General features: G+C 51.0%; 1 protein-coding gene across 1 annotated transcript; it reads right to left on the reverse strand.

Moving 5' to 3' along the window:
* Positions 1–355: 355 nt before the first annotated feature.
* LOC114022152 (zinc finger protein 345) lies at positions 356–8,778 on the reverse strand. The gene is made up of 4 exons (XM_037887411.2): positions 8,511–8,778; positions 7,674–7,800; positions 4,448–4,561; positions 356–4,098 (listed from the first exon to the last, which is right to left on the reverse strand). Exons 2-4 carry the CDS (start codon positions 7,705–7,707, stop codon positions 2,408–2,410), a joined length of 1,839 nt encoding a protein of 612 aa, XP_037743339.1. The 5' UTR covers positions 7,708–7,800; positions 8,511–8,778; the 3' UTR covers positions 356–2,407.
* Positions 8,779–24,546: the final 15,768 nt, after the last annotated feature.

Here is a 24,546-nt window from a genome sequence, read left to right on the forward strand (position 1 = left end):
GGGCTGGCCCCTGGGCTGGACTCTGTGGAGAGGCCCGAGCTGGTGTCTGGCAGCTGTCCCGCAGCTGGGCTATGGGGAGAGGGGGAACTGGTGTCTGGGGGCTGCCCTGTAGCTGGGCTCTGGGGGGATGGGAGTGCAGGTGTCTGGGCTCTGGGGGCCCCACACAGCCCCCTCCAGCATCCCCCATCTGGAATTCGGTTGTTGTAGGGGTTTCTTTAACTCTCTTTCTCCTCGGAGAATCATTTTTGCTGTTGTCTGTATTGTTGACATATTTGTTGACAGGTATTTTGAATAACTGAAACTGGAGTGATTATATTGTGTTAATTTGACAAATAAAATACACAAAATTTTAAAATAGTGTGCAGAATTTTTAATTTTTTGGTGCAGAATTCCTCAAGGAGTAATTAAAGGACAAAAACCATCATTAACAAGGAGTTAAGTGGCTGGTGGAATGTTGTCTGCCTGGAGAAGCTCAATTTCAGCAAAATTCACACGCCTGAAAAATAGGAAACTAAGCAATAAGGTTGTCCACACAACCTTAACTCTGCCCTCTTTCAGTTATTCCCAAATGTTCCCCCAAAACACAAACACATCTTCAGTCTGCCAACACCACAATGGCTAAAAGGCACAATCTCTTCCCCTCCATTTACAACCCTTCGAACCAGACCCCCAACTTCAGCTGATCCTGACCAGACACAATCCCAGGGCAAGCCAGATAGGTGTGCTGGCTGGTCCTGGTCATGACAGTGACAGCAGAGAAATCCACCACCATCCCACCCCTACTTAGAGATACCCTGCCCTTCCACCAACTCTCTACTCCTAAAAGCCTGTGTAGGGGAGCTCATTTTTTACTTGTGATGCTCTGAGCTCCCTAGAATCCAGCGGGAGCTGAGATGGGTTCCCACCCCCTCCCCCCACAGCTGCTCTCATGTGAGAGCCAAAGGGTTAATACAGAGGGAGCCGATAAGGCTCCAACTTGGACTGGCTGATCTCCACCCAGATGCTCCACGGTTCTGACCCATGTGACTTATTGAAAGAGATGACTCACTATCGCTTTTATACATTTCATTAAAATGAACAAACAAATAAAATGAAGAACACAGCTCACTAAACGTAAACTATACTTAACACCACTCAACCACCTCTGTATAAGTCACTTTCAGTTTCATATAAAATTAAATTCCAGAGCAGGTTACATCCGATAACTCAAAAATCAGGAGAGCAGATTCCCCCGTCACTTTCTCCTCTAATCCATTCAAACCTGCTTCACTCAACAGCACTTCATTATTATGGAATTGTTATTGACAAAACAAGAAAATTATCATCATATCAGGGAAAAACTGCTGACCTTCTCGTCTGCACACGATCCCAGCTCAGCAGGAAAATTTCCAGAAGTTGCTCTGTCAATAGACAGAAACTGAGATTTAAATGGGGAATGATTGCATGGTGTTTGGGATCCATGGAAATTCCCCATCCAGGTCTGGGACATTTTCATCTCCAGCCCTAACGACTCGGATTTAGGATCAATTTGCTATGAAGTGCAGAGAGTCTTTGGGAGGTGGAGGGGTAGAATATAGGTGGATAAACTCCATTGTGGCTCAGACAGACCCCAGCACTGCTGGTGTGAGCGGGCCTAGTGACGGTGATGGGGAAGGAGGGAATCCCGTTGACTCACCCCATTTCCTGCCAGTGTCACAGGGGCCGAAATGATACATTTGTCCCACTCCTGCTCCTCCTCTTTGTTATATTGAAATAGATTTTCAATAAGGAAAATGTTAAAAAGAAAAATACCTACTGCCCAGAACAACCTGGACCAGCATGAGAACAACTGGGAATGAGACAATCTGTTGCCAAAGGGGGAACTTGGTGACTAACACTCGCTCTGCTAGAGCGGGGCCAGTATAGATGTGCTGCTCAGGGATTGTCCAGAGCAGGAACGTTGGTGTCGATTAGGACAGGTCAAAGGGGAAGGTGTGAGCTAACCCCAGCCCCTGGGCTATGTCAGCACGGCACATATAGCAGGGTGTTTAAATTAGGACTGCTACCTCCAGCAGGCTGGAAAATCCTAGCGGAGACAAAGCCCAGGTCAGTTTTAGATCACCCCTACCTGAGGTCACCCCTATTAACCCCACTTGAGGCTGATGGACACTCCTGGCCGGAGGGGGAGACACTCTCATGACTCACAGGAGAAAGGAGTTGGTAGAAAGGACCATGGGTCACCCCAGAGAAGGGCGACCTGCAAAGAAAAAGTGGGCAACTCACCTGGGGGAGCTGAGAGAACAGGGTGACGCAAATTTAGGGCTGTTTTCACCGAAGTCCCTGTTTAGGAATTAGCAAATGTCTTTAAAAAAAAAAAAAAAAACCAAAACCTTTTCTCTGCCCTACACAAAGTTCTTATGGTGTGTCTCTATCCTGTGAAATCACTAATGTCTATTAAGGTGTGAGCTCCAGGTGAAACTTTTCCCGCTTTCACAGCATTCACAGGCTGCTCTCGTGTGTGGATCCTCTGATGATTAATAAGGTCCGATTTAAAAGTGAAGCTTTTCCCACACTCAAAGCATTCATAGGGTCTCTCCCCCGTGTGGATCCCCTGATGTCTAATAAGAGATGAGCTCTCAGTGAAGTTCTTGCCGCACTCGGAGCACTCATAGGGTTTCTCTCCTGTGTGGATCCTCCGATGTTTAATAAGGCCTGAGCTCTGAGTGAAGCTTTTCCCACACTCGCAGCATGTATAGGGGCGCTCTCCTGTGTGGATTCTCTGGTGATTAACAAGGCCTGAGCGCTGAGTGAACTTCTTCCCGCACTCACAGCACTCATAGGGTCTCTCTCCGGCGTGGCCTGCCTCACGTTTAAGAACGTTTGATTTCTCACTGAACTGTTTCCCCCACTCACAGCATTCATAGGGGCGCTCTCCCGGGTGGATTCTCTGGTGATTAATAAGGCCTGAGAGCTGAGTGAACTTTTTCCCGCACTCACGGCACTCATAGGGACTCTGTTCTGTGTGGCCTCTCTGATGTGCCCTAAGGTTTGATTTCTGACTGAACTGTTTCCCGCACTCGCGGCATTCATAGGGGCGCTCTCCCGTGTGGACCCTCTGATGTTTATTAACGTCTGATTTGAAAGCAAAGCTTTTCCCGCACTCACAGCATTTATACGGTCTCTCTCCTGTGTGGATCCTCTGATGTCTTATGAGGGATGAGCTCCGAGTGAAGCTTTTCCCGCACTCACTGCACTCATAGGGTCTCTCATCCGTGTGGCTTGCCTGATGTTTAGTAAGGCTTGATTTCTCACTGAACTGTTTCCCGCACTGACAACATTCATAGGGTCTCCCTCCTGTGTGACTCGTCTGATGTTTCATAAATTTTGATTTCTCAATGAATTGTTTCCCGCACTCAGAGCATTCATAGGGGCGCTCTCCCGTGTGGATCTTCTCATGCTTAAATAGGGCTGAGCTCTGAGCGAATGTTTGCCCGCACTCACAGCACGTATAGGGGCGCTCTCCTGTGTGCATTCGCTGATGATTAATAAGGACTGAGCTCTGAGTGAAGCTTTTCCCGCACTCACAGCACTCATAGGGTCTGTCTCCTGTGTGGATTCTCTGATGTCTAGTAAGGGTTGAACTCCGAGTGAAGCTTTTCCCGCACTCACAGCACTCATAGGGTTTCTCTCTTGTGTGGCTTGTCTGATGTGTAATAAAGTTTGATTTCTCACTGAACTGTTTCCCGCAATCACAGCATTTGTAGGGGTGCTCCCCTGTGTGGATCCTCTGATGTCTAACGAGGGTGGAGTTCAGAGTGAAGTGTTTCCCACACTCAGTGCATGTGTTTTTTCTCTCTCCTGTAGGTATTCCCTGCTGGGCTGTGATTTCCTTGGAGTCTTGGTGAGTCCCCTGACAATTAATGGATTTACCCACTTTCTCCCTGGGCTGGTTTCCCTGCTGCCTCTCCGGCCTGTGCTGGCTCTCACAGGCTTTCCCCTTCACACAACACCTGGACACATTCCCTTTGGATCCTTGGGATAATCCCCCGCGCGCTTCCCCTTGCTCAGCATCTTCCTGCTCAGGATTCTGCTCCTTGTTCTCATTCACCATCCCAGCACCTGTTAGGACAGAGAGAGAAACCTCAGAAACAGGGGTGGAAAAGAAGGAAACAAACTAAAATTAGAGCTTGAGAGACAGGGAAAAAAACCCTGGTAGTGAATTCTCCTAAACTTTTCTCCACAGCGGCGAGAAGAGAAGACGTGGAGGCAGAATTGTATCGGTTAGGGAGGGAGCTGCTGCCGGGTGTCAATCAGGATGGGTAGGAAGCCGTGAGCGATAGCTGCCCATAGGGTGCAAGGCCTCCTGGGGATACTCCTGAACTCCGAGAGCTCCCAAGGCCTTTTTAGGGAGTCCCAGCTCCCTCCTTCAGGCACGGAGCATTTTTGAATTGGTTTAATGATCCCTCACCTGCACAAGCGCCGCTCAGGATCTCTCCTTCCTCAGAGCCCTGGAGATCCAGGACCCACGGCTCCTCCCCTCGTTCCAGCTGGGAGATCATGTCTGGTTTGGGAACGTGAAACCCTGCTCAGGGGATAGAAAACAAAGGAGATCAGGAGAGTTCATGGGACATTTCTCACAAAGAAGCATCTATTGGTTTTAAACCAGTCTATTGTAAAGCAGTAAAATGCTTGGGGTAGCTTCCCAGGTGCTCCAAGGGGCAGGACACTCTGCTTATGAGGCATTTAACTATCCCCATCTCTGCTGCGAACACACACAGCCAGACACTCCCGTGACATTGAGCCAGAAAGGTTTAGCAACTAGCAGACTAAATTACCCAAACTTTAAAGTCACATTAGAAAAATATGTATTTAGGGCTATTCCTTATAAATAGCTAACGTAGCCATGTCCCATAGATGAGAGCTCTGAAATGCAAACCGGTTTTGTGAGAGAATTAGGGGCAATACTAATTCTGTGTGTTCACTTATAACTTGTTAGCTGTTAACGATGTAAACAGACGGTTCCTGTCTGTCACTACACGTACTGAATCATAGCTCAAAAGGGAATGTTAACATTTAGATGAAACTTGGGTGTAATAATGTCATTGTCTATATTTCTCTTTGAAGTTTGTAGTAAACTGTCTATGACAGTGGTGGGCAACCTGTGGCCTATCACGGTAAACCGCTGGCGGGCGGCCAAACAGTTTGTTTACATTTGCACGACAGCTCCCAGTGGCTGCGGTTCCCCGTTTCCAGCCAATGGGAGCTGTGGGCCGCCGCTTCCCACAGCTCCCATTGGCCAGGAAGAGTGAACCGTGGAAACGGGGAGCTGTGGACGGCCGTAGAAATGTAAACAAACTGTCTGGTGGTCCGCCAGCAGTTTACCCTGACAGGCCACATGCAGCCCACAGGCTGCCCACCACTGGTCTATGAACTGCTCAATGGAGAATTACCTTGGGCTGATGAATGCAACTAGTTACCTGTGTATGCATAGGAAATGGGGGGGGGGGGGGGTATTTCAAGCCACAATGCCGCACCAAAAGAACGTGGGCTGTCAAGAGGCTGCAGGAGAGCTATAAAAAGAACTCCTGGGCCCTGATCCTGTTATCTCAGATCTGCTTAAGCTTTGCCAGGGGAAGTTTGAGTTGCAAGGTTGAGGTCCTCAGCTCCAGTCTGGGTCACCCCGATATTGGGCACTGGACTGTGACCAATGCAACTAATTCTGGAAGAACTATTTAGACCTTTGAAACTCATCATCTCTACTATGAAACTGACCTAAGAACTCGACTCATATCTGCATGGATAATGGTCTTTTAACCAAAGTACCGGGCGTGTAGATATTACTACAGCAATGGAAAGGGTTCCCCATTGCCATAGGTCATCCACCTCCCCAGGTGGCAGTAGCTAGGTTGATGGACGCATTATTTTCTGTTTAAAGATCAATTATTCTAACTACACTAAAAGGCATGTGTTTATTCGAATTGTCTTGATATTTTCTGGGGTTTACGGGCATTCAGGGAAGGGTTATTGGTCCAAATATGGGGTTATTTGATCACAAGGTTCCTGAGATACAGCCCTGCCACCAGAGGCAAGCTTTTTACAAAGTCATCTTGCTCTTTTAACATTTCACTGCACACAGCTGGGGCTGAAACCACGATTCTCCTCGTTCCCTGACAGATCTCGGTCACTTGGCATTTATCTCAGTTAGTACGTAGGCCCCACTGCCTCTTTGGGAAACCAGGACTGAAAAAGTCAATACCTGTAGGATTTGGAGTTTCAGAGCAGCACAAGCCAAACTGGTGAGTCACGGACATTGAAATGCAGACAGGCTGCAAGATTAAGTCCCTATTAACTGCTAGAGGGTTCCCCCAATCTGCTGTCACAGTAAAGGGTTGGCTCAAGGGGATGTGCTGTGGCCACTGAACCTAAACCACACCTGAGCCCTACCTCTGGTAGCTTTCACAGAATATGTGTTGTGCATTTTTCTTACATTCTGCTGAAATTCCTCTTGGAAGCTTTGCCCTCTGATTCCAACATGTTTGGGTCAAGAGTAGTATTTTAAAGTGCCCTAATATCCACATGCAGACTTTTGCTAGGTCTGCCCTTAAAAGTTTTTCCAGCGTAGCTTTGTCGGTTTGGGGTGTGAAAAATCACACCGCTAACCAACATAGCTTGGAGAGCAAAAGCTTTAGGGTACACACAGTTACAGTGGCAAACAAAGCCCAAACCACTATTGAATAAAATCAAAGTAATTAAATGCCCATAAACTACATTAATGCAGAGTTACAGTGGCTCAGTGCTTCCTCCTGCCCTCCCAGCATGTGGATGGGAGCTAAAGTTAAACCTCTGAAAACTAGGAAATGAAGAGTTAAAGTACATGTCCTAACTGCAACACAACCTTAACTCTGCCCCTTCCCTATCCCTGGAGTTGGCACTCGCCACTGGGAATGGTTCAGGAAGGCTGGTGCAAAGGTTTACAAATTACCAGGGAAGTGACAGCTTCAACATCTCAGGAAGTCTTTGAGTCAAGACTAGATGCCTTTCTGGAAGATGCTTTAATCCAACACAAGGCATTCAGCTCAACCTGGCAGCAAATGGACGAAATTTTCTTGCCTGTGTTATAGAAGAGGTCAGACTAGATGACCTAATCGTCACATCTGGCCATAAAAAACCCATGAATCTACAACAGATACAAGGAAGGACTAAGAGAACATGCCACTGTTTGTGTTGTGTTGCACAGATGGGAATACCGGCATTTACCTGCATGCCCTCCAGCTGTGTGCACTCCGTCATCTCTAGCTAGAATTTGTTGCTGGAGGGATTACTTGGAGCAGCTGGGCAGAGCTGTGACTGGGATATGAAGGGGGGTGCGTGTGAAACTTGGGGCACAAGTCTGCCTCATTTCCACGCTGAGTGTTGTAGTTGTGTCAGTGAAGGTGCACAAGGGCGTGTTCTTGTCACATAGACTGTCAGCAGCCTGGTGGCGTATGTGTAAAGAGAAGTTGTTAGACTTTGTGCTGTACTGCTCCCGTTCCCAAAGTGTTGTGTAGCAGGGGAGGGCAGAGGGCTAGTGTGTGTGTCCCTGGCACGCTGGGGTGATGCTGAAACAGGGCAGCGTAGAGGTTGCATTCTGCGGCTGGTGTGAACCTTAACTCTGCATTTCCCCTTCCAAGAACTGAGGGGACAGGAATCCTTACCCAGCGAGGTCACATTCTCATCGTCCTCCTGCATGACGTCTCTGCAGAGGGCTCTCTGAGCGGGGTCCAGCAGAGCCCCCTCTTCCCTGGTGAAACACACCGCCACCTCCTCGAAGGTCACCGGCCCCTGAAAGAGCAAGAGTCCCACACTCAGGACCTGCTGCCCCACTCACAGCCCCACTATTCGTGGGGGAGAGGAGCCCATCAAATGGGAGCTCCGGGAGGCTCGCTGTCAAAAGAGTTCCAACCCCCCACAAGGCTCCGAGCATCCAGGAAACACCAGGGTGAGGGGACGAAGAGAGAGCCCCTCGTCTCTCCCAGCAGATCCATCACACAGACTAACCAGAGACGTGCAGGAGATGGGGCCCCGAGCAGGGTCTAGGGAGAGCTGCCCGGTAGGAAGAGAATGGAGAGTCAATCATTTTAAGAGAAATAGGGGAAGGATCTCCTTGGAATTGATGAGCCACATGGGATAATGAGAGAGAAAAGGGGAAGACCTAGAGAGAATTTGGAGCAGTGTGAGGGAGCGAAGTGGCACAAACAAGGAAAGGGTGCAATGAACTCACCCCTACCCCACCCCCCACTTCTCCTCCTGGGATTTCCTGGCTGCACAGAGACAGTTCAAACGCTCCCGACCGACCGGCCTTCCCCCGCCCTGCAAACTCCGGTTTTTCCCCTTCCCCACACCCCAGGGGAACCCCGCCAGGCCCCAGTCTCCCCCCCCATCCCAGCCGTGCCGGGGGCCGACCCCCGGGGACTGCAGCGTCTGGGGCTCCCCGGGGCAGAGAGTCACTTTCCTGCCCGGCCCCAGCGCTCCCCCCGGGGGCTCTCGGGCACCTGGAGTCTCTGGCTCCGGAGCGGAGGGGGGCAGAGCCCGGGGCTGGCTCCCCGCGGAGAACGGAGCCGCCCGGCTGCCCCGGGCCCGATCTCCGGGCTTTGTTCTCCTGCTTCCTCCGGCCCGCCCCGCTCCCGGCTGCTCCTGCCGCTTCCTGTGGGTCCTGCAGACGCCGGCCCGGGCTGCCGCGCTCCTGGCCGGGCCCCGGCCTGCGTGTGAGTCGCGGAGCCGCTGCAGGGGCTGAGCCCGGGCCGGGCCGGGCCGGGCCGGGCCGGGCCGGGCCGGGCCGGGCCGGGCCGGGCCGGGGGAGGCGGCGGGAGGGTCGGTGCAGGCAGGACCTTGCTGCGGGGGGGTCGGTGCATCCGTCGCCTTATTTCGGGCTGCGGGGGGGCGGGGCTCCTCCATCCCCGCGAGCTTTGTGCGGGCTGCGGGGGGCGGGTCGGCTGCTCCAAGCGCCCCAGCCGGTCCCCGCGGGGCCTGGGCGGCTCGGAGCGCCCGGCCCTGGCGCCAGACCGCGGGCGGCTGGTCCCGGTGGCTGCGAAGGGCGCCCCAGCCCCGCGGCGCCAGGGGGGGCTCAGCCCGCGCGGGACGCTGCAGCGGGGACCTAGTGCGCAGAGCCCCCGCTCCTTGCAAGCCGGGGGGGGGGGGGGGGGGTGTAGTGTGGAAATCTCTGTTTTCGCAAAAAGAAAAGGAGGACTTGTGGCACCTTAGAGACTAACCCATTTATTTGAGCATAAGCTTTGAGCTTTGGTTAGTCTCTAAGGTGCCACAAGTCCTCCTTTCCATCTTGCGAATACAGACTAACGCGGCTGTTACTCTGGAATCTCTGTTTTGGCTACTTAGGGGGCGCGGAGCATGCTCAGTAACATCTGCGGAAGCCGCTGCCCTTCTCCCTGCCCTTCCTTGGCCCCCGGTTCTGCCGGCTGCCCTTCACCGGGCTCAGAAAGGGGCCAGGGGGCAGATCGGAGCGGGGGGCGGCCGGGGTCTGAGCGGAGGGCGGGAATTGACAGGACGGGGCGGGGGGGGGGTCAAGCAGCTGGAGGCAGGGTTAGGAGGGGGCTGAGGGCAAAATCGTGGGGGGAGGAACCGGGGGTAAGCAACTGGGTGAGGCCTGCCTGAGGGTGAGGGGGGCAAAAGCCCGGCACAGGCAGAGGGGGGCCAGTTACACTCCAGTGCGACACCAGTGTTTGCAATGGGGGGGGCAGAGGGGCTTCTTTATTTCCCCTCCCCCAGACAGCACCTCCCAGCATGGGCTTCCCGGGGCTGGTGCTTCAAGGCCCAGGCGGGGCACGGCCGAGTCGTGGCAGCGTCTCCCTGGCTGGTGAAGGGAAGTGAGGTGGTGCAGTGAAATGTTTGACCTACACCCCCTCACCCCACCTGACTCATCGGTAACTGCTCCTGTTAGCACATTAAGACAGAGAGCAGTTTTTCACACTACGGGGGACTGAGCCGTCTCTGTGCAGCCAGGAATTTCCAGGGGGAGGTGTGTGTGTTTGGGAGGGGAGGTAATTGCATCCTTTCCCTGTTTGTGCCACTTGCCTCTCAAATACTGATACAAATTCTCTCTACTTCTTCCCCTTTTCTCTCTCCTTATCACATAGAGATATAAATTCCCCCATTTCTCCTAAAATTATTGACTCCCCCTTCTCTTCCTACCAGGCAGCTCTCCCTAGACCCTGCTAAGGGCTCTCCTGCATCAGTCTGTGGCTAGTCGGTGTGTGATGGATCTGCTGGGAGAGAGGAGGGGCTCTCTCTTCGTCCCCTCACCCTGGTGTTTCCTGGATGCTCGGAGCCTTGTGGGGGGTTGGAACTCTTTTGACAGCGAGCCTCCCGGAGCTCCCATTTGATTGGCTCCTCTCCCCCACGAATAGTGGGGTTGTGAGTGGGGCAGCAGGTCCTGAGTGTTGGACTCTTCCTCTTTCAGGGACTGGTGACCTTCGAGGAGGTGGCTGTGTATTTCACCAGGGAAGAGGGGGCTCTGCTGGACCCCGCTCAGAGAGCCCTCTGCAGAGACGTCATGCAGGAGAACGATGAGAATGTGACCTCGCTGGGTAAGGATTCCTGTCCCCTCGGTTCTTGGAAGGGGAAATGCAGAGTTAAGGTTCACACCAGCCCCAGAATGCAACCTCTCCTCTGCCCTGTTTCAGCATCACCCCAGCCTGCCAGTGACACACACACTAGCCCTCTGCCCTCCCCTGCTACACAACACTTTGGGAACGGGAGCAGTAGAGCACAAAGTCTGTAAACTTCTCTTTACACCTACGCCACCAGGCTGCTGACAGTCTATGTGACAAGAACACGCCCTTGTGCACCTTCGCTGACACAACCTACAACACTCAGCGTGGAAATGAGGCAGACTTGTGCCCCAAGTTTCACACGCACCCCCCTTCATATCCCAGTCACAGCTCTGCCCAGCTGCTCCAAGTAATCCCTCCAGCAACAAATTCTAGCTAGAGATGACGGAGTGCACACAGCTGGAGGGCATGCAGGTAAATGCCGGTATTCCCATCTGTGCAACACAACACAAACAGTGGCATGTTCTCTTAATCCTTCCTTGTATCTATTGTAGATTCATGGGTTTTTTATGGCCAGATGTGACGATTAGGTCATCTAGTCTGACCTCTTCTATAACACAGGCAAGAAAATTTCATCCATTTGCTGCCAAGTTGAGCTGAATGCCTTGTGTTGGATTAAAGCATCTTCGAGAAAGGCATTTAGTCTTGACTCAAAGAGTTCCTGAGATGTTGAAGCTGTCACTTCCCTGGTAATTTGTAAACCTTCCTTAGTGAACTGTTTCCAGTGGTGAATGCCAACCCCAGAGACAGGGAAGGGGCAGAGTTAAGGTTGTTTTGCTGTTAGGACATATACTTTAACTCTTCATTTCCTAGTTTTCAGAGGTTTAACTTTAGCTCCCATCCACATGCTGGGAGGGCAGGAGGAAGCAGTGGGCCTCCTTAACTCCACATTAATGTAGTTTATGGGCACTTAATTACCTTGATTTTATTTACTGGATTTTTTTGCCACTATGACTATGTGTAATCTAGAGCTTTTCCTGGCATAGCTATGTAGGGCTCAATCTCAAATTCATGGGTGCAGTTTAGGTTCAATGGCCACAGCACATCCCCTTGAGCCAACCTTTTACTGACAGCAGATTGGGGAAACCCTCTAGCAGTTAACAGGGACTTTGTCTTGCAGCCTGTCTGTAGTGTCCGTGACTCACCAGTTTGGCTTTGCTGCTCTGAAATTCCAAATCCTACAGGTATTGACTTTTTCAGTCCTGGTTCCCAAAGAGGCAGTGGGTGCTAAGTACTAACAGAGATAAATGCCAAATGACCGAGATCTGTCAGGGAACAAAGAGAACCATAGTTTCAGCCCCAGCTGTGTGAAATAAAATGTTAAAAGAACAAGATATTATACAGTAGAAAATCAGCCCTTATAAATCCTGAAACAGGAACCCAAGGAGGCAGCTGTCCATTTAGTTATTAATCCCAACCACAGAACTTCACCCAGGCCATGCGATCCACACTCAGCCACTTGAATATTTCCATTCTAACACCAATTTATTGCTCACATTTAAGCCACAACTTCAGAGCTTCCGTCTTAGACCTCACCAGTGTGTAGCTTCTGCTGGTGGCGTCTACAGATAAAAACCTTAATACGGACACAGCCATTAATATACAGAATTTTAACGGTATGTATCCAGCAGCTCAGGTTCTTTCACCACTTTCACAGAACGAGGAGCTCAGTCATTTTGTAGGGCAGCATTTTAGTGTTATTTAGATTTGAGACTTATTCTTTTTAGCTCCTTCCTTCTGTGGATGTGACAGGTTTCATACACCCATGCACGCACTGAGCCCCACTGTACCACTAGAGTAGAATAGAAAGAATGGGATGGCTCCCACTTGGTAAAAACAAAGTGTGACTTGCACTCCATATGTTTTAGGCAATATGCTAATGAGTGTATATATAATGTCACTGGAATATGCTTCATGCAAAAGGTCTCTTATAAGGTACCTTTACAAAGCTCATAATCTATTGAGTGTGGTCATCCCATTTGTTTGCATATGTTATTTCTAGGTCTGGACTCAGGAGAATAAGACATAAACGTGTATCACTGATGTAAACATATTAAGTGGAAGCCATTCAGGGTGCTTCAGAATCAATCACCTGCACATGGCTCTGTTTACTTGCAAACCTTCCTGGGGTAGGTGCCGGGCAGCCTTGGAAGAATGGAGGCTGGGGTCTCACAGGACATGTGACCATGTTACATGATACTGGAATCCATCTTAAACCTGGTGCTTTTCCATTTAGAAGGAGGGGTGGGAACCCAGAGAGAGACAAAGGATTCATGCCTTGGGCCAAAGCTATAAAAGGGGGTGGAACAGAACAAAGGAGGCTGCCAGTCATGAGAAATCCCCTAGTTACCTTACCACCTGAGCTGGAACAACCAAGGATTGTACCAGGGGAAAGGATTGGGCCCAGACTAGGAAGAAGTCTAGTCTGTGAAAGAAGCTTATTGGAACATCTCTAAGGGTGAGATTTACCTGTATTCAGTTTCTTAATGTGTTAGGCTTAGACTTGCGTGTGTTGTTTTATTTTGCTTGGTAACTTACTTTATTCTTTCTGTTATTACTTGGAACCACTTAAATCCTACTTTTTATAGGATAAAATCACAATTAACCCAGAGTAAGTGATTAATACCTGGGGGAGCAAACACCTGTGCATATCTCTCTACCAGTGTTATAGAGGGCGGACAGTTTATGAGTTTACCCTGTATGAGCTTTATACAGAGTAAAACAGATTTATTTGGGGTTTGGATCCCATTGGGAGTTGGGTGCTGAAGACAGGAGCACTTGCTGAGCTCTTTTCAGTTAAGTCTGCAGCTTTGGGGGCGTGGTTCAGGTCTGTGTTGCAGCCTGCTAGCTTGTCTGGCTCAACAAGGCAGGGTTCTGGAGGCCCAAACTGGCAGAGAAAATGGGCTTAGAGGTAAATTCAGCACGTCAGGTGACAGTCCCAAGGGGGTCTCTGTGACCGAACCCATCACACAAAGTCTGAAAAACTGGAAGAGTAACAATCAGATATTGAAACTGACAAGTGATTCCAACTCTGCAGCTCTTTCGACTCCCCTGGAGTAGGAGCTAGAGCTGCAGTCAAGGAACCAGGCGATGGGGTCGCCGACTCAGTACTCCACATTCGCAAGCTGTGTCAGGTACGAGGAGACAAGTCAAGGCTGGCACAGCCTGGTGTTGATGTTACAACTTCCTTCCCAGAGGGGATCAGTCTGGGAGTCCTGGAATGTCCGTCTTTCTTAGGCAGGTGCTGGTGCAAAAGAGCTTCCACCTTTACCTTGGTCTTTATGGTTGAGGATTCCAGCTCACCCCACATTGCGGTCACTCCCCTGAAGTCTCCAGACATGTGAGGAGTGAAGGACGCCTTGGTTACAGACACCGTGGCCTGATCCATGCGGCAGACTTTGGGCTATTGTCAGTTTGGAAGAGTCCGAAATAACCCAGCAGTTTTCTTAAAATATCGGTTGCTCCGAACCACAGGCACTGTGGAGGTTTGAACCCCAAAGCTCTCCAAAGTGAAAATACCAAGGACAGTTTTGGGGAGGTTTCCATAGCCCGGCTTGAGGGTTAAAAGTCTGAGCTGTGACAATGGGCTTCGTTAAAAAAGGAAAAGGGGTCCCAGCTCCCATAAAAATTACAGGTGAAACAAAAAATAACAGAAAAACTACCTATTCGCTCATGCATCCATTGCCACTTGTATTGGTGGGTTTGTTTGTTTTTTATTGTAAAGCCTTTAGGCTGCTTTTGTAGATACGTGTTAATAATCTGTCCTCTTCCTAGAGTTCTGAGGAAGTTATATGAGTATTTTTAAAGAGTGCAGACTGCATTTTAGGTTGCAGTGAGGTCTTAATAAGTGCAGGATCAGGCTTGAAACTGCTGTCCAGTCCACACAGTGAACAAATTGAAAAAAACACTTTGATCTTTCTGTCGTAGTGATCTGATGGGTAAATTACAGCAATCCAACGTTAAAAGAAATAGATCTGTGATTTTATTTTGATTGGTATTGCTTTAAGAAGCTGCTTTCATGCTATTTCTGCTCTCTTAGGGCTTGGCTACACTTGCAGATGTAGAGCGCTGGGAGTTAAACCTGCTTTCAGAGACTGCAGCAGGGAAAACACTGCCATGTGTTTACACTGTCAGCTGGAAGCGCACTGGCGTGGCCACATCAGCAGCTCTTGCAACGCCACAAAGAGCAGTGCATTGTGGTAGCTATTCCAGCGTGCAAATGGCTGCAACATGCTTTTCAAATGGGGCGGCGGGTGGAGTGTGACAGGGAGTGTGTGTGTATGTGGTGGGAGAGAGAGTGGGTTTCGGGCGGGGTGAGTGTGTCAGCATGCAGTCTTGTAAGTTCAGACAGCAGCAGACCCCCCTCTCCCCCCCCCATCACACACACTCACAACAGCAGCATTCCACAGTAATGGTTGCTTTGTCCCAGAGCAGATAAGCAGCCGGCTGTCAGAAACGGAGCATAGCCGCATTCCTGTAGCCGATTTCAAAACAGTGACAAGAGTGGCCACTTGATTTGGGGGATTATGGGACGTTTTATGAGGCCAATCACAGCGCAGTAATGCAACACCTCGTTCACACTGATGCCCGGGCGTTTCAGCCAGGGCGCAGCAAGCGTTATGCTTCTCGTGAAGGTGGATTACCAGGGCTCCCATGCATAGACGTTTGCAGGATTGGGGCTTTAGCGAATGAATACTGGCGCAAAAGCATGTGGCTAGGCCTAGCTCATGACATTGGTATGGTTACATTTCAGACAAAGTTTACATGGGTGTTAATGGCTTAAGGTTAGAAAGACAAGGATTCTTTCAACAACATAATTCTTTTGGAGTGTTATAGGTATCTGAAAACTGAGATCTTAATGATTTTTTTAAAATATCCTATGTTACTAATTAATACATGATAAATTGTTAAAACTGGAAGAACTTTACCATGGATGCTGTTTGGCCTTTCAATTAGAGTTGGATTCCAGACAAGTGATTCCCATTAAGTTTTAGAATTTGTCTGGGGAGAGGTATTAGCAAAGATCTGGCCTTTATGCTTTCCATCTGGTATAGTTCTGGCATGTCAGAGTACTCCCATTGACTCAGAAGTAGGAAGCACTGGCTGAGGTGCTAGGTGTTTTGTAGGATGAAGACCTTTCTTGCCAGGTCTCTGAAGCAGGGATCTGTCTGTAAACTCCGAAACCATGTGTCAGTGTGCTCCAGGGCTTCTACTCTGAGTTTTTGAGTTGGTGACACACACACACACACACACACACACACACACACACACACACACACACACAGTGTGAAAACAGGAGAACTTTGCCTGTTTCTACAGGGCTCTGTTGCACTTGCGCAGTGTGGGTCCTGGACACTCATTTAAAATACCCATCACCAGCCAGTTGCTGTTTTACTTCCCTTTGTATTTTCAGTGTTGTCACCTTTTTGGGGTTTTGTTTGCTGTCTGTGTTGCTTTATTACTTCTTTTTACTGTTCTACGTGTGTGAAGTATTCACCAAATTAAGAATTGACATCCCATAGAAATGGTATCAGCCTGAGTGAATACCTTCTACTCTCCTTTCCAGTATCAGACAATATTGTATTAATATTTGCGATGAGAGCATGACTGTTTCTAGTTGACTCATAGATTTGTTTAGCATCTTAAAGCTGGGCTGTGTGCGCAGATAATATGCATGCAAGAGGGATAGTTTGGGGAACTGCGAAAGTCGGTAGCATGCTAGTGTTTTGGCAGATGCTTCATTTTTTGAGAGCAGCTTTCCCTGAAGATTTAGTGGTCAGGCTGTATGGTAGGAGGAGGTTATTAAATTGGGTCTCCGGTGCATACTTTTTATGCTTTTACTAAATGGCCATGGCTTTGTTTTATTTCTATAGCTCTTTTCAGTAGACCACATTTGGGTGTTTACTAGCTTGAGTTGTTAGAAAGGATGATAAAATACATGTACTCCAAGGGCAGTGTCAATTTTCTTTTTATTTGATTTCATATTAAATAAACATCTTAAGCAGTGCACCTTGATAATTATTCGTACTTTTTAGTATTTTTTTTTCTTCCTCCATACCTAGGAACTGTTTAAGAATGTATATTCTATCTAGGGTTTTGTTTGCAATGGTGGCGTGCATCCACACATACCTGGATATTGGTAGAGCACATAACAAAATTCAACCCGCACATGGATGGAAAATATTCGAGGGAACATTGGTTAGTGGTGTGATTTTTCACACCCGTAACTGACACAGCTATGCTGCTAAAATTTTTAAGTACAGACTGAGCAAAGGTCTGCATGTGGATTTCAGAGCACTTTAAACTATTACTTTTAACCCAAACATTTTGGAATCAGAGGGCAAAACTTTCAAGAGGAACTTCTACAAAATGCAAGAAAAATGCACAATGCACATTGTCTGAAAGCTACCAGAAGTAGGGTTCAATCTCAAATTCATGGGTGTAGTTTAGGTTCAATGGCCACAGCACATCCCCTTGAGCCAACCCTTTACTGTGACAGCAAATTGGGGGAACCCTCTAGCAGTTAACAGGGACTTCGTCTTGCAGCCTGTCTGCATTTCAATGTCCGTGACTCACCAGTTTGGCTTGTGCTGCTCTGAAACTCCAACTCCTACGGGTATTGACTTTTTCAGTCCTGGTTTCCCAAAGAGGCAGTGGGGCCTATGTACTAACTGAGATAAATGCCAAGTGACCGAGATCTGTCAGGGAACAAGGAGAACCGTAGTTTCAGCCCCAGCTGTGTGCAGTGAAATGTTAAAAGAGCAAGATGACTTTGTAAAAAGCTGCCTCTGGTGGCAACGCTGTATCTCAGGAACCTCGTGATCAAACAGATCCATATTTGGACCAATAACCCTTCCCTGAATGCCCGCAAACCCCAGAAGATATCAAGACAATTCGAATAAACACATGCCTTTTAGTGCAATTAGAATAATTGATCTTTAAACAGAAAATAATGCTTCCATCAACCTTCCTACTGCCACCTGGGGTGGTGGATGACCTATGGGAATGGGAGAACCCTTTCCATTGCTGTAGTAATGTCTACACGCCCGGTCCCTTACTGCGCTGAATCCCACCAGTCCATGCTCACCGGTCTGGGCCTTCCTACAACTCTCATTGTGTCTGGGTGTCTCTCTGTGGTTAACGAGCAAGTGACTTCCCCTCTGGCCGGAGCCTTTACTTTCTGGGGCATGGGGTTACTGTCTCTGTGTTTCGGGAGCCCCTTTGATGAGGAGTTGTGACTGGGGTCCCAGGGGTGGGGTCAGCAGAACAGGGCCATTTGCAGACCTCTGCCCCTTGAGCTAGTAGCGTAACTGAGAGCACTTGGCTGTTCTCCTGCGTGTGGGCCAGCCGCTAGAGATCGAGGATGCTCGGGACTGAATACCACTGTGACGCTCTGTACCTCGGGGAGACACCCTACACACCCATCTTCATCATCATAAAATGATTGTGTGGTATTGTGACGAAGTGGGACTGTTCTTAATGTTTCCTCTGAATACTATAGGGGTGCCTCAGTTTCCCCTATGCATTTCTTAAGTCTCTAGGTTGTGGGATAAGAGGGTGTGATTGTTCCAGAGCAAAGGGCCAGTGTACATAAATGGCTGACCCTCTGTCTCCTGGCAACTGATGGCCTCGGTCCTTCCCCCCTGCAAGGTGAGAGCTAAAGGGTTGGAGAACAAAGGACTCAGGTGACCTCCTGGCCCGGGAAAGGGACAAAGCCCAGAGGAGGAGGGGCTGGAGGGGGAGTCAGTTGGGGGCTGGGAGGAGGAGTGAAGTGCAGAAGTGGTTGTCTAGCTCACTGCCCCCCAAAGTGGACCCAGCTGAGGGGTCCTGTTCTCTGCACCTACAAGCTCTGTTTTAGACCGTGTTCCTGTCGTCTAATAAACCTGTTTTACTGGCTGGCTGAGAGTCACGTCTGACTGCGAAGTTGGGGGGCAGGACCCTCTGGCTTCCCCAGGACCCTGCCTGTGTGGACTCTCTGTGGGAAGCGCATGGAGGGTCAGAGGATGCTGAATGCTCCGAGGTCAGACCCAGGAAGGTGGAGCCGGGTGAGCTGTGTGTCCTGCAGACAGTCTGCTCCCAGAGAGGAGACTTCCCCAGAGTCCTGCCTGGCTTCGTAGGGAGCAGTTCCAGAGCATCGCCCGGGGACTCCGTGACAACGGATGGCAGCGGTGGGATGTACTGCACTCCGTGGATGGCGCTTCCTGCAGTAAGTGGCTGGGGAGCAGTAAAACGAAGGGGGATTGACGAGGACCAGGCGTGCTGAAGGCTCAGAGAGGAGCGGTTTCAGGGGCACAGTTAACCCCTGGGAGTGTGACCAGCAAGAAGGACTTTTGCAGTAACAGGGTCCCCCTGGGGATTGCAGTGAGTGGTCCCAGGGGTGCAGGAGTCTGCAGCTCAACCCTGGCAAAGAGGTGGTGACCTCGAGAAGGGCTGGCACACTAGGGGGTCTCCCTGGAAACCGTGGGAAGCTGAGAGCCTGTGAGTCCACAACAACTTGGGAACAGCGAAGTGACGGCCTATCACCATCTCCTTAAGAAGGACATTGTAACCCTGTGCAAAAAGAGAGGGTTGCGCATTGGAAAGTTCACCAAGGCACAGTTAATCATGCAGCTGGAGGAGGATGATCCCTCTAAGGAGCAGATTCCTGACCCAAATGGGGCTACAGCAGGATCTGGGAACAGCTGGAGTGGTAGCCAGCCATCCTCAAGATTCCTGTCTCCGACCAGACGGGGGTGTTCACGATCAGGTTCCCCATCGGGGGATCGGAGATGGACGGGATTGGAGCTGAGTCCAAGAGAGCAAGAGGACTGTGAGAGACAGCAAGAGCCCGAGAAAGAGCTGCAGAAGCAGCAGCAGCATGAACTGGTGGGGGGGAGCGGAGAGGCCTAGGGGACCTCCCAGAGGTGAGTGGGGATAGACCCCGGGGGGCCAGTTCCGCAGGGAACCTCGGGACTAAATTGCTGCCCCTGGTTAAGGAGGGAGGGGGATGTGGATGCCCACCTCACTGCCTTTGAGTAGGCTGGCGATTTGAACGAAGGGGGACTCTGCAGAAAAGCCCCGGTGTCTCGCTCCCTTGCTGGGTCCCAAGGTCGTAGACTCCATCAGCCAGATGGGTGGGGAGGTGGACAGGCTCCCACTCCTGGCCCCGGCCTATATGTCTGTGTGGAGTCTCCTGGGGCCAGGCCCCTCGGACCCCCAGTGGGAGCGGAAGGTGATGGTCAATGGGGAGACATTCCTAGGGTGGCGAGATGCTGGGACAGAGAGAACTGTTGTCAGGCCCCGGATGGTGCAGCCCCACCAGATGCTGAGGGGCTGTGTGAGCTGGGTGAAGGACCCAGAGATGAAACCCCTCACCCTGCCTATGGCCCAGATCCCTGTGCAGACCCAGGAGGGCTTGGGCTGGCTGGCCGTTGGGGTTCTCCAGGGTATCGGGTATGAGACTCTGTTGTGGGAGTGACTGTGTCTCTTTGGGACAGGATCCAGGCCCTGCTCCTGTAATGGCCAAGGGTTTGAATTTGAACCCAGGGAACCAGTCGGCAGAGAGGGAAATGGTCTGTGAAAATGCAGATGACCTGGCTGGCAGGGGGGAGGAGCTGCTAGGCTCAGGATACCTGCCTGCCTGTAACCAGACCCTGGGCCTGGGTGGACAAAGATGTTCCCTGCCCCCCTGCACACCGGAGAGGGGGCTCCTGCTGGCTCTGATGCTGTAAGGAGAGCAGAGAGCTCGCTGACTGCCCCCACTGGGACAGCAAGGGCAGCGCTGAGCAAGGGGGGAGATAAGACCCCAGCTGAGTGGGGGGACCCACAGGCAGGGCAGGTCGGCCGCCAACCAGGTTTGCCTTGTCCAGAGGCGCTGCTGGGAAGTGATTCCACGGCAGGGAGGGAGCGACCAAGGACAGGGCTCAGCAGGGCTGTGACCCCAGGCGCAGCCAGCGAGAGGGAACAGGTCCCACTCCCTCCCCCACCAGCTGAATCCCAGACCGAGCTGCAGAAGGATCCTCCTTGGAGGAGCCGAGGAAACGTGCTGGCCGCAGGCTGCAAACCCTCTTGGGGAAGGCTGCAGGGACAGATCCCCGTGGGAGAAGGGATTCCTGTACCGGGAAGGGGCTCCCCAAGGGGAAGTAGAACTGTGGGGGATCAGGAGGCAGCTGGGGGTGCCCCAGAAGTACCCCCGCAGGCTGTCATACCTGGCCCACCATGTCCCTCTCTCGGGGCACCAGGGGATCCAGCGCCCCCGGCAGCGGCTGCTGCAGAACTGTGACAGGCCTGGAGTCTGGGACGCGGCCCGGCAGGTCCTGCGAGCCCTGCTGGGGGTGGGGGAAGGCCCAGGATAAGGGTGAAGCCCCCTTGAGACCCCTGCCCATCACAGAGGAACCTTTCCAGAAGGGGGCCATGGACATAGTGGGGCCCCTCAGCAAGGCGACCTGGTCGGGGAAGAAATACATCCTGGTGGTGATGGATTTCGCCACCCGCTACCCAGGAGTGGTGGCTCTGTCCTCCACCAAGGCAGACACCAGAGCAGACTCGCTGCTGACCATCTTCAGCAGAGTGGGGATCCCCAGCGAGGTCCTTACAGACCAGGGGTCCAATGTAATGCCAGCCCTGCTCCGGGGCTTGTGGGAGAAATGTGGGGTCTGGCCCTGGACCTCTGCATGTCACCCTCAGTCCAACGGGCTGGTGAAGAGGATCAGAGATTGGCCCATTCTCCAGACCAAGAAACAGGTCCAGGCCTTTATCGGGATGGCGGGGTACTACTGTGTGTTTGTACCCCACTTTAGCTCTCTAGCTACTCCCATCACTGAGCTATGTAAGAAGGAGAAGCTAGACAAGGTGGTCTGCACCGAGCAGTGCCAGAGGGCTCTCTCTGCGCTGAAGGAGGCTCAAACCCAGGGCCCGGTAAATCTGGTAAACCTGGACGGTGAACACTGAAAAGGGCTTGCACTGACACCTCTGATGCAGGGCTGGGCATGGTGCTAATGCATGATGCTAAGGGGGGAGATGCCCCATTGGATGCCCAAGCAAGAAACTGCTGCTCCGGGAGCAGAATTACATGGCCATAAAGAAGAAATGCCTGGCCATGGGGCAGGCCCTTGAAAAGCTGTAGCCGTATCTATCTGGGCGGTGCTTTGCGGTGTATCCTGACCCCTCTGCCCGGACGTGGCTGCATCCAATGAAAGGGGCTGACGCCGAGCTGCGGGTGACAGAGACACATGGCCAGAGGGTGGCCAAGATCAAGATGGGGGCTCTTAACTAAGAGAGCCCGAATCACAGCCCTCCAGACTGGAGCACTGGGAGAAGATCCAATCCCAGTTTGAACCCTGGGGGTTTTGGGATGGCAAAAGGGCACAGGCTGCATAAACCATCCCAAATGCGGCCTGTGAGTGCCACTGAGCACACCTGACCTAAGGGAGGGCGTGAAACAGGAAGGGCCTGGTGTAACTCCTACCAAGGAATGGGAGAGATGATGGGGCATCCATGGGAACGTTGGTGGGTTCAAACTTCCCCAGATCACCGGCTAAAGTGACCTCGCTCAGTTTGGTCTTGAAGGGGGGACAGATGTGATGAAGTGGGACTGTTCTTAATGTTTCCTCTGAATACTATAGGGGTGCCTCAGTTTCCCCTATGCATTTCTTAAGTCTCTAGATGGTGGGATAAGAGGGTGTGATTGTTGCAGAGCAAAGGGCCAGTGTACATAAATGGCCGACACTCTCTGTCTCCTGGTAACTGATGGCCTGGGCCCTTCCCCCCTGCAAGGTGATAGCTAAAGGGTTGGAGAACAAAGGACTCAGGTGACCTCCTGGCCCAGGAAAGGGACAAAGCCCAGAGGAGGAGGGGCTGGAGGGGGAGTCAGTTGGGGGCTGGGAGGAGGAGTGAAGTGCAGAGGTGGTTGTCTAGCTCACTGCCGCCCAAAGTGGACCTAGCTGAGGGGTCCTGTTCTCTGCACCTACAAGCTCTGTGTTAGACCATGTTCCTGTCATCTAATAAACCTCTGCTTTACTGGCTGGCTGAGAGTCATGTCTGACTGCGAAGTTGGGGGGCAGGACCCTCTGGCTTCCCCAGGACCCCGCCTGGGCAGACTCGTGGGAAGCTCATGGAGGGTCAGAGGATGCTGAATGCTTCGAGGTCAGACCCAGGAAGGTGGAAGCCATGTGAGCTCTTTGCCCTGGAGACAGTCTGCTCCCAGAGAGGAGACTTCCCCAGAGTCCTGCCTGGCTTCGTAGGGAGCAGTTCCAGAGCATCGCCCGGGGACTCCATGACAGGTATCCAATGCAAAGTTTGTCATGTTGGGTGTCTTCGGAAGGCTCATGATGCACTGAGCATGGTTGTGATAGTGATGTTATAGTCATTGTTACAGTAATGTTATAGGTAATAATTTCTTTTGTATGGGACTGCAATGAGGTAATGCTCACCTGACTGAAATGGGGGGGCAAAGCCAAAAGAGAGAGACGTTTGCCATGCTCTTCCCCTCTCTTCCACCTCCATCTACAGACACCTCCACCACCACGCGACTGAAGCTCTGATCACAGGGGAGAGCCTGGCTGAAGGGCAACCAGCCAGCCCATGGTGAGAAGCTTCTAAGTTTTTAAGGACACTGAAAGTGCTAAGGTGGGCTTAGAATGCTCTTTGCTTTCATTTCATTTGACCAAATCTGACTTGTTATGCTTTGACTTATAATCACTTAAATCTACCTTTATCGTTAATAAATTTGTTTGTTCTACCGGAAGCAGTGCGTTTGGTTTGAAGCGCGTCAGAGTTCCCCCTTGGGAGAACAAGCCTGGTACGTATCAATTTCTTTGTTAAATTGACTAACTCATAGAATCATAGAATATCAGGGTTGGAAGGGACCTCAGGAGGTCATCTAGTCCAACCCCCTGCTCAAAGCAGGACCGATCCCCGACTAAATCATCCCAGCCAGGGTTTTGTCAAGCCTGACCTTAAAAACTTCTAGGGAAGGAGACTCCACCACCTCCCTAGGTAACGCATTCCAGTGTTTCACCACCCTCCTAGTGAAAAAGTTTTTCCTAATATCCAACCTAAATTTCCCCCACTGCAACTTGAGACCATTACTCCTTGTTCTGTCATCTGCTACCACTGAGAATAGTCTAGATCCATCCTCTTTGGAACCCCCTTTCAGGTAGTTGAAAGCAGCTATCAAATCCCCCCTCTTCTTCTCGTCTGAAGACTAAACATCCCCAGTTCCCTCAGCCTCTCCTCATAAGTAGTCATGTGTTCCAGTCCCCTAATTTTTGTTGCCCTCCGCTGGACTCTTTCCAATTTTTCCACATCCTTCTTGTAGCGTGGGGCCCAAAACTGGACACAGTACTCCAGATGAGGCCTCACCAATGTCAAATAGAGGGGAACAATCATGTCCCTCAATCTGCTGGCAATGCCCCTACTTATACATCCCAAAATGCCATTGGCCTTCTTGGCAACAAGGGCACACTGTTGACTTATATCCAACTTCTCGTCCACTGTAACCCCTAGGTCCTTTTCTGCAGAACTGCTGCCGAGCCATTCGGTCCCTAGTCTGTAGCGGTGCATTGGATTCTTCCGTCCTAAGTGCAGGACTCTCCACTTGTCCTTGTTGAACCTCCTCAGATTTCTTTTGGCCCAATCCTCCAATTTGTCTAGGTCCCTCTGTATCCTATCCCTACCCTCCAGCGTATCTACCACTCCTCCCAGTTTAGTGTCATCTGCAGACTTGCTCAGGGTGCAATCCACACCATCCTCCAGATCATTTATGAAGATATTGAACAAAACCGGCCCCAGGACCGACCCCTGGGGCACTCCACTTGATACCGGCTGCCAACTAGACATGGAGCCATTGATCACTACCCGTTGAGCCCGACAATCTAGCCAACTTTCTATCCACCTTATAATCTATTCATCCAGCCCATACTTCTTTAACTTGCTGGCAAGAATACTGTGGGAGACTGTGTCAAAAGCTTTGCTAAAATCAAGG

Source organism: Chelonia mydas, chromosome 28 (assembly GCF_015237465.2).
Source record: "Chelonia mydas isolate rCheMyd1 chromosome 28, rCheMyd1.pri.v2, whole genome shotgun sequence".
Classification (NCBI taxonomy): Eukaryota; Metazoa; Chordata; order Testudines; family Cheloniidae; genus Chelonia; species Chelonia mydas.

Bases quoted from the DNA above. Each gene is read 5' to 3' on its own strand.
- LOC114022152 (XM_037887411.2), bottom strand. From the start codon at position 7,707: ATGCAGGAGGACGATGAGAATGTGACCTCGCTGG. The intron at 4,562-7,673 runs GTAAGGATTCCT...TCCCCTGAGCAG, and splicing joins TGAGAATGTGACCTCGCTGG to GGTTTCACGTTCCCAAACCA. The intron at 4,099-4,447 runs GTGAGGGATCAT...CTGTCCTAACAG, and splicing joins CCTGAGCGGCGCTTGTGCAG to GTGCTGGGATGGTGAATGAG.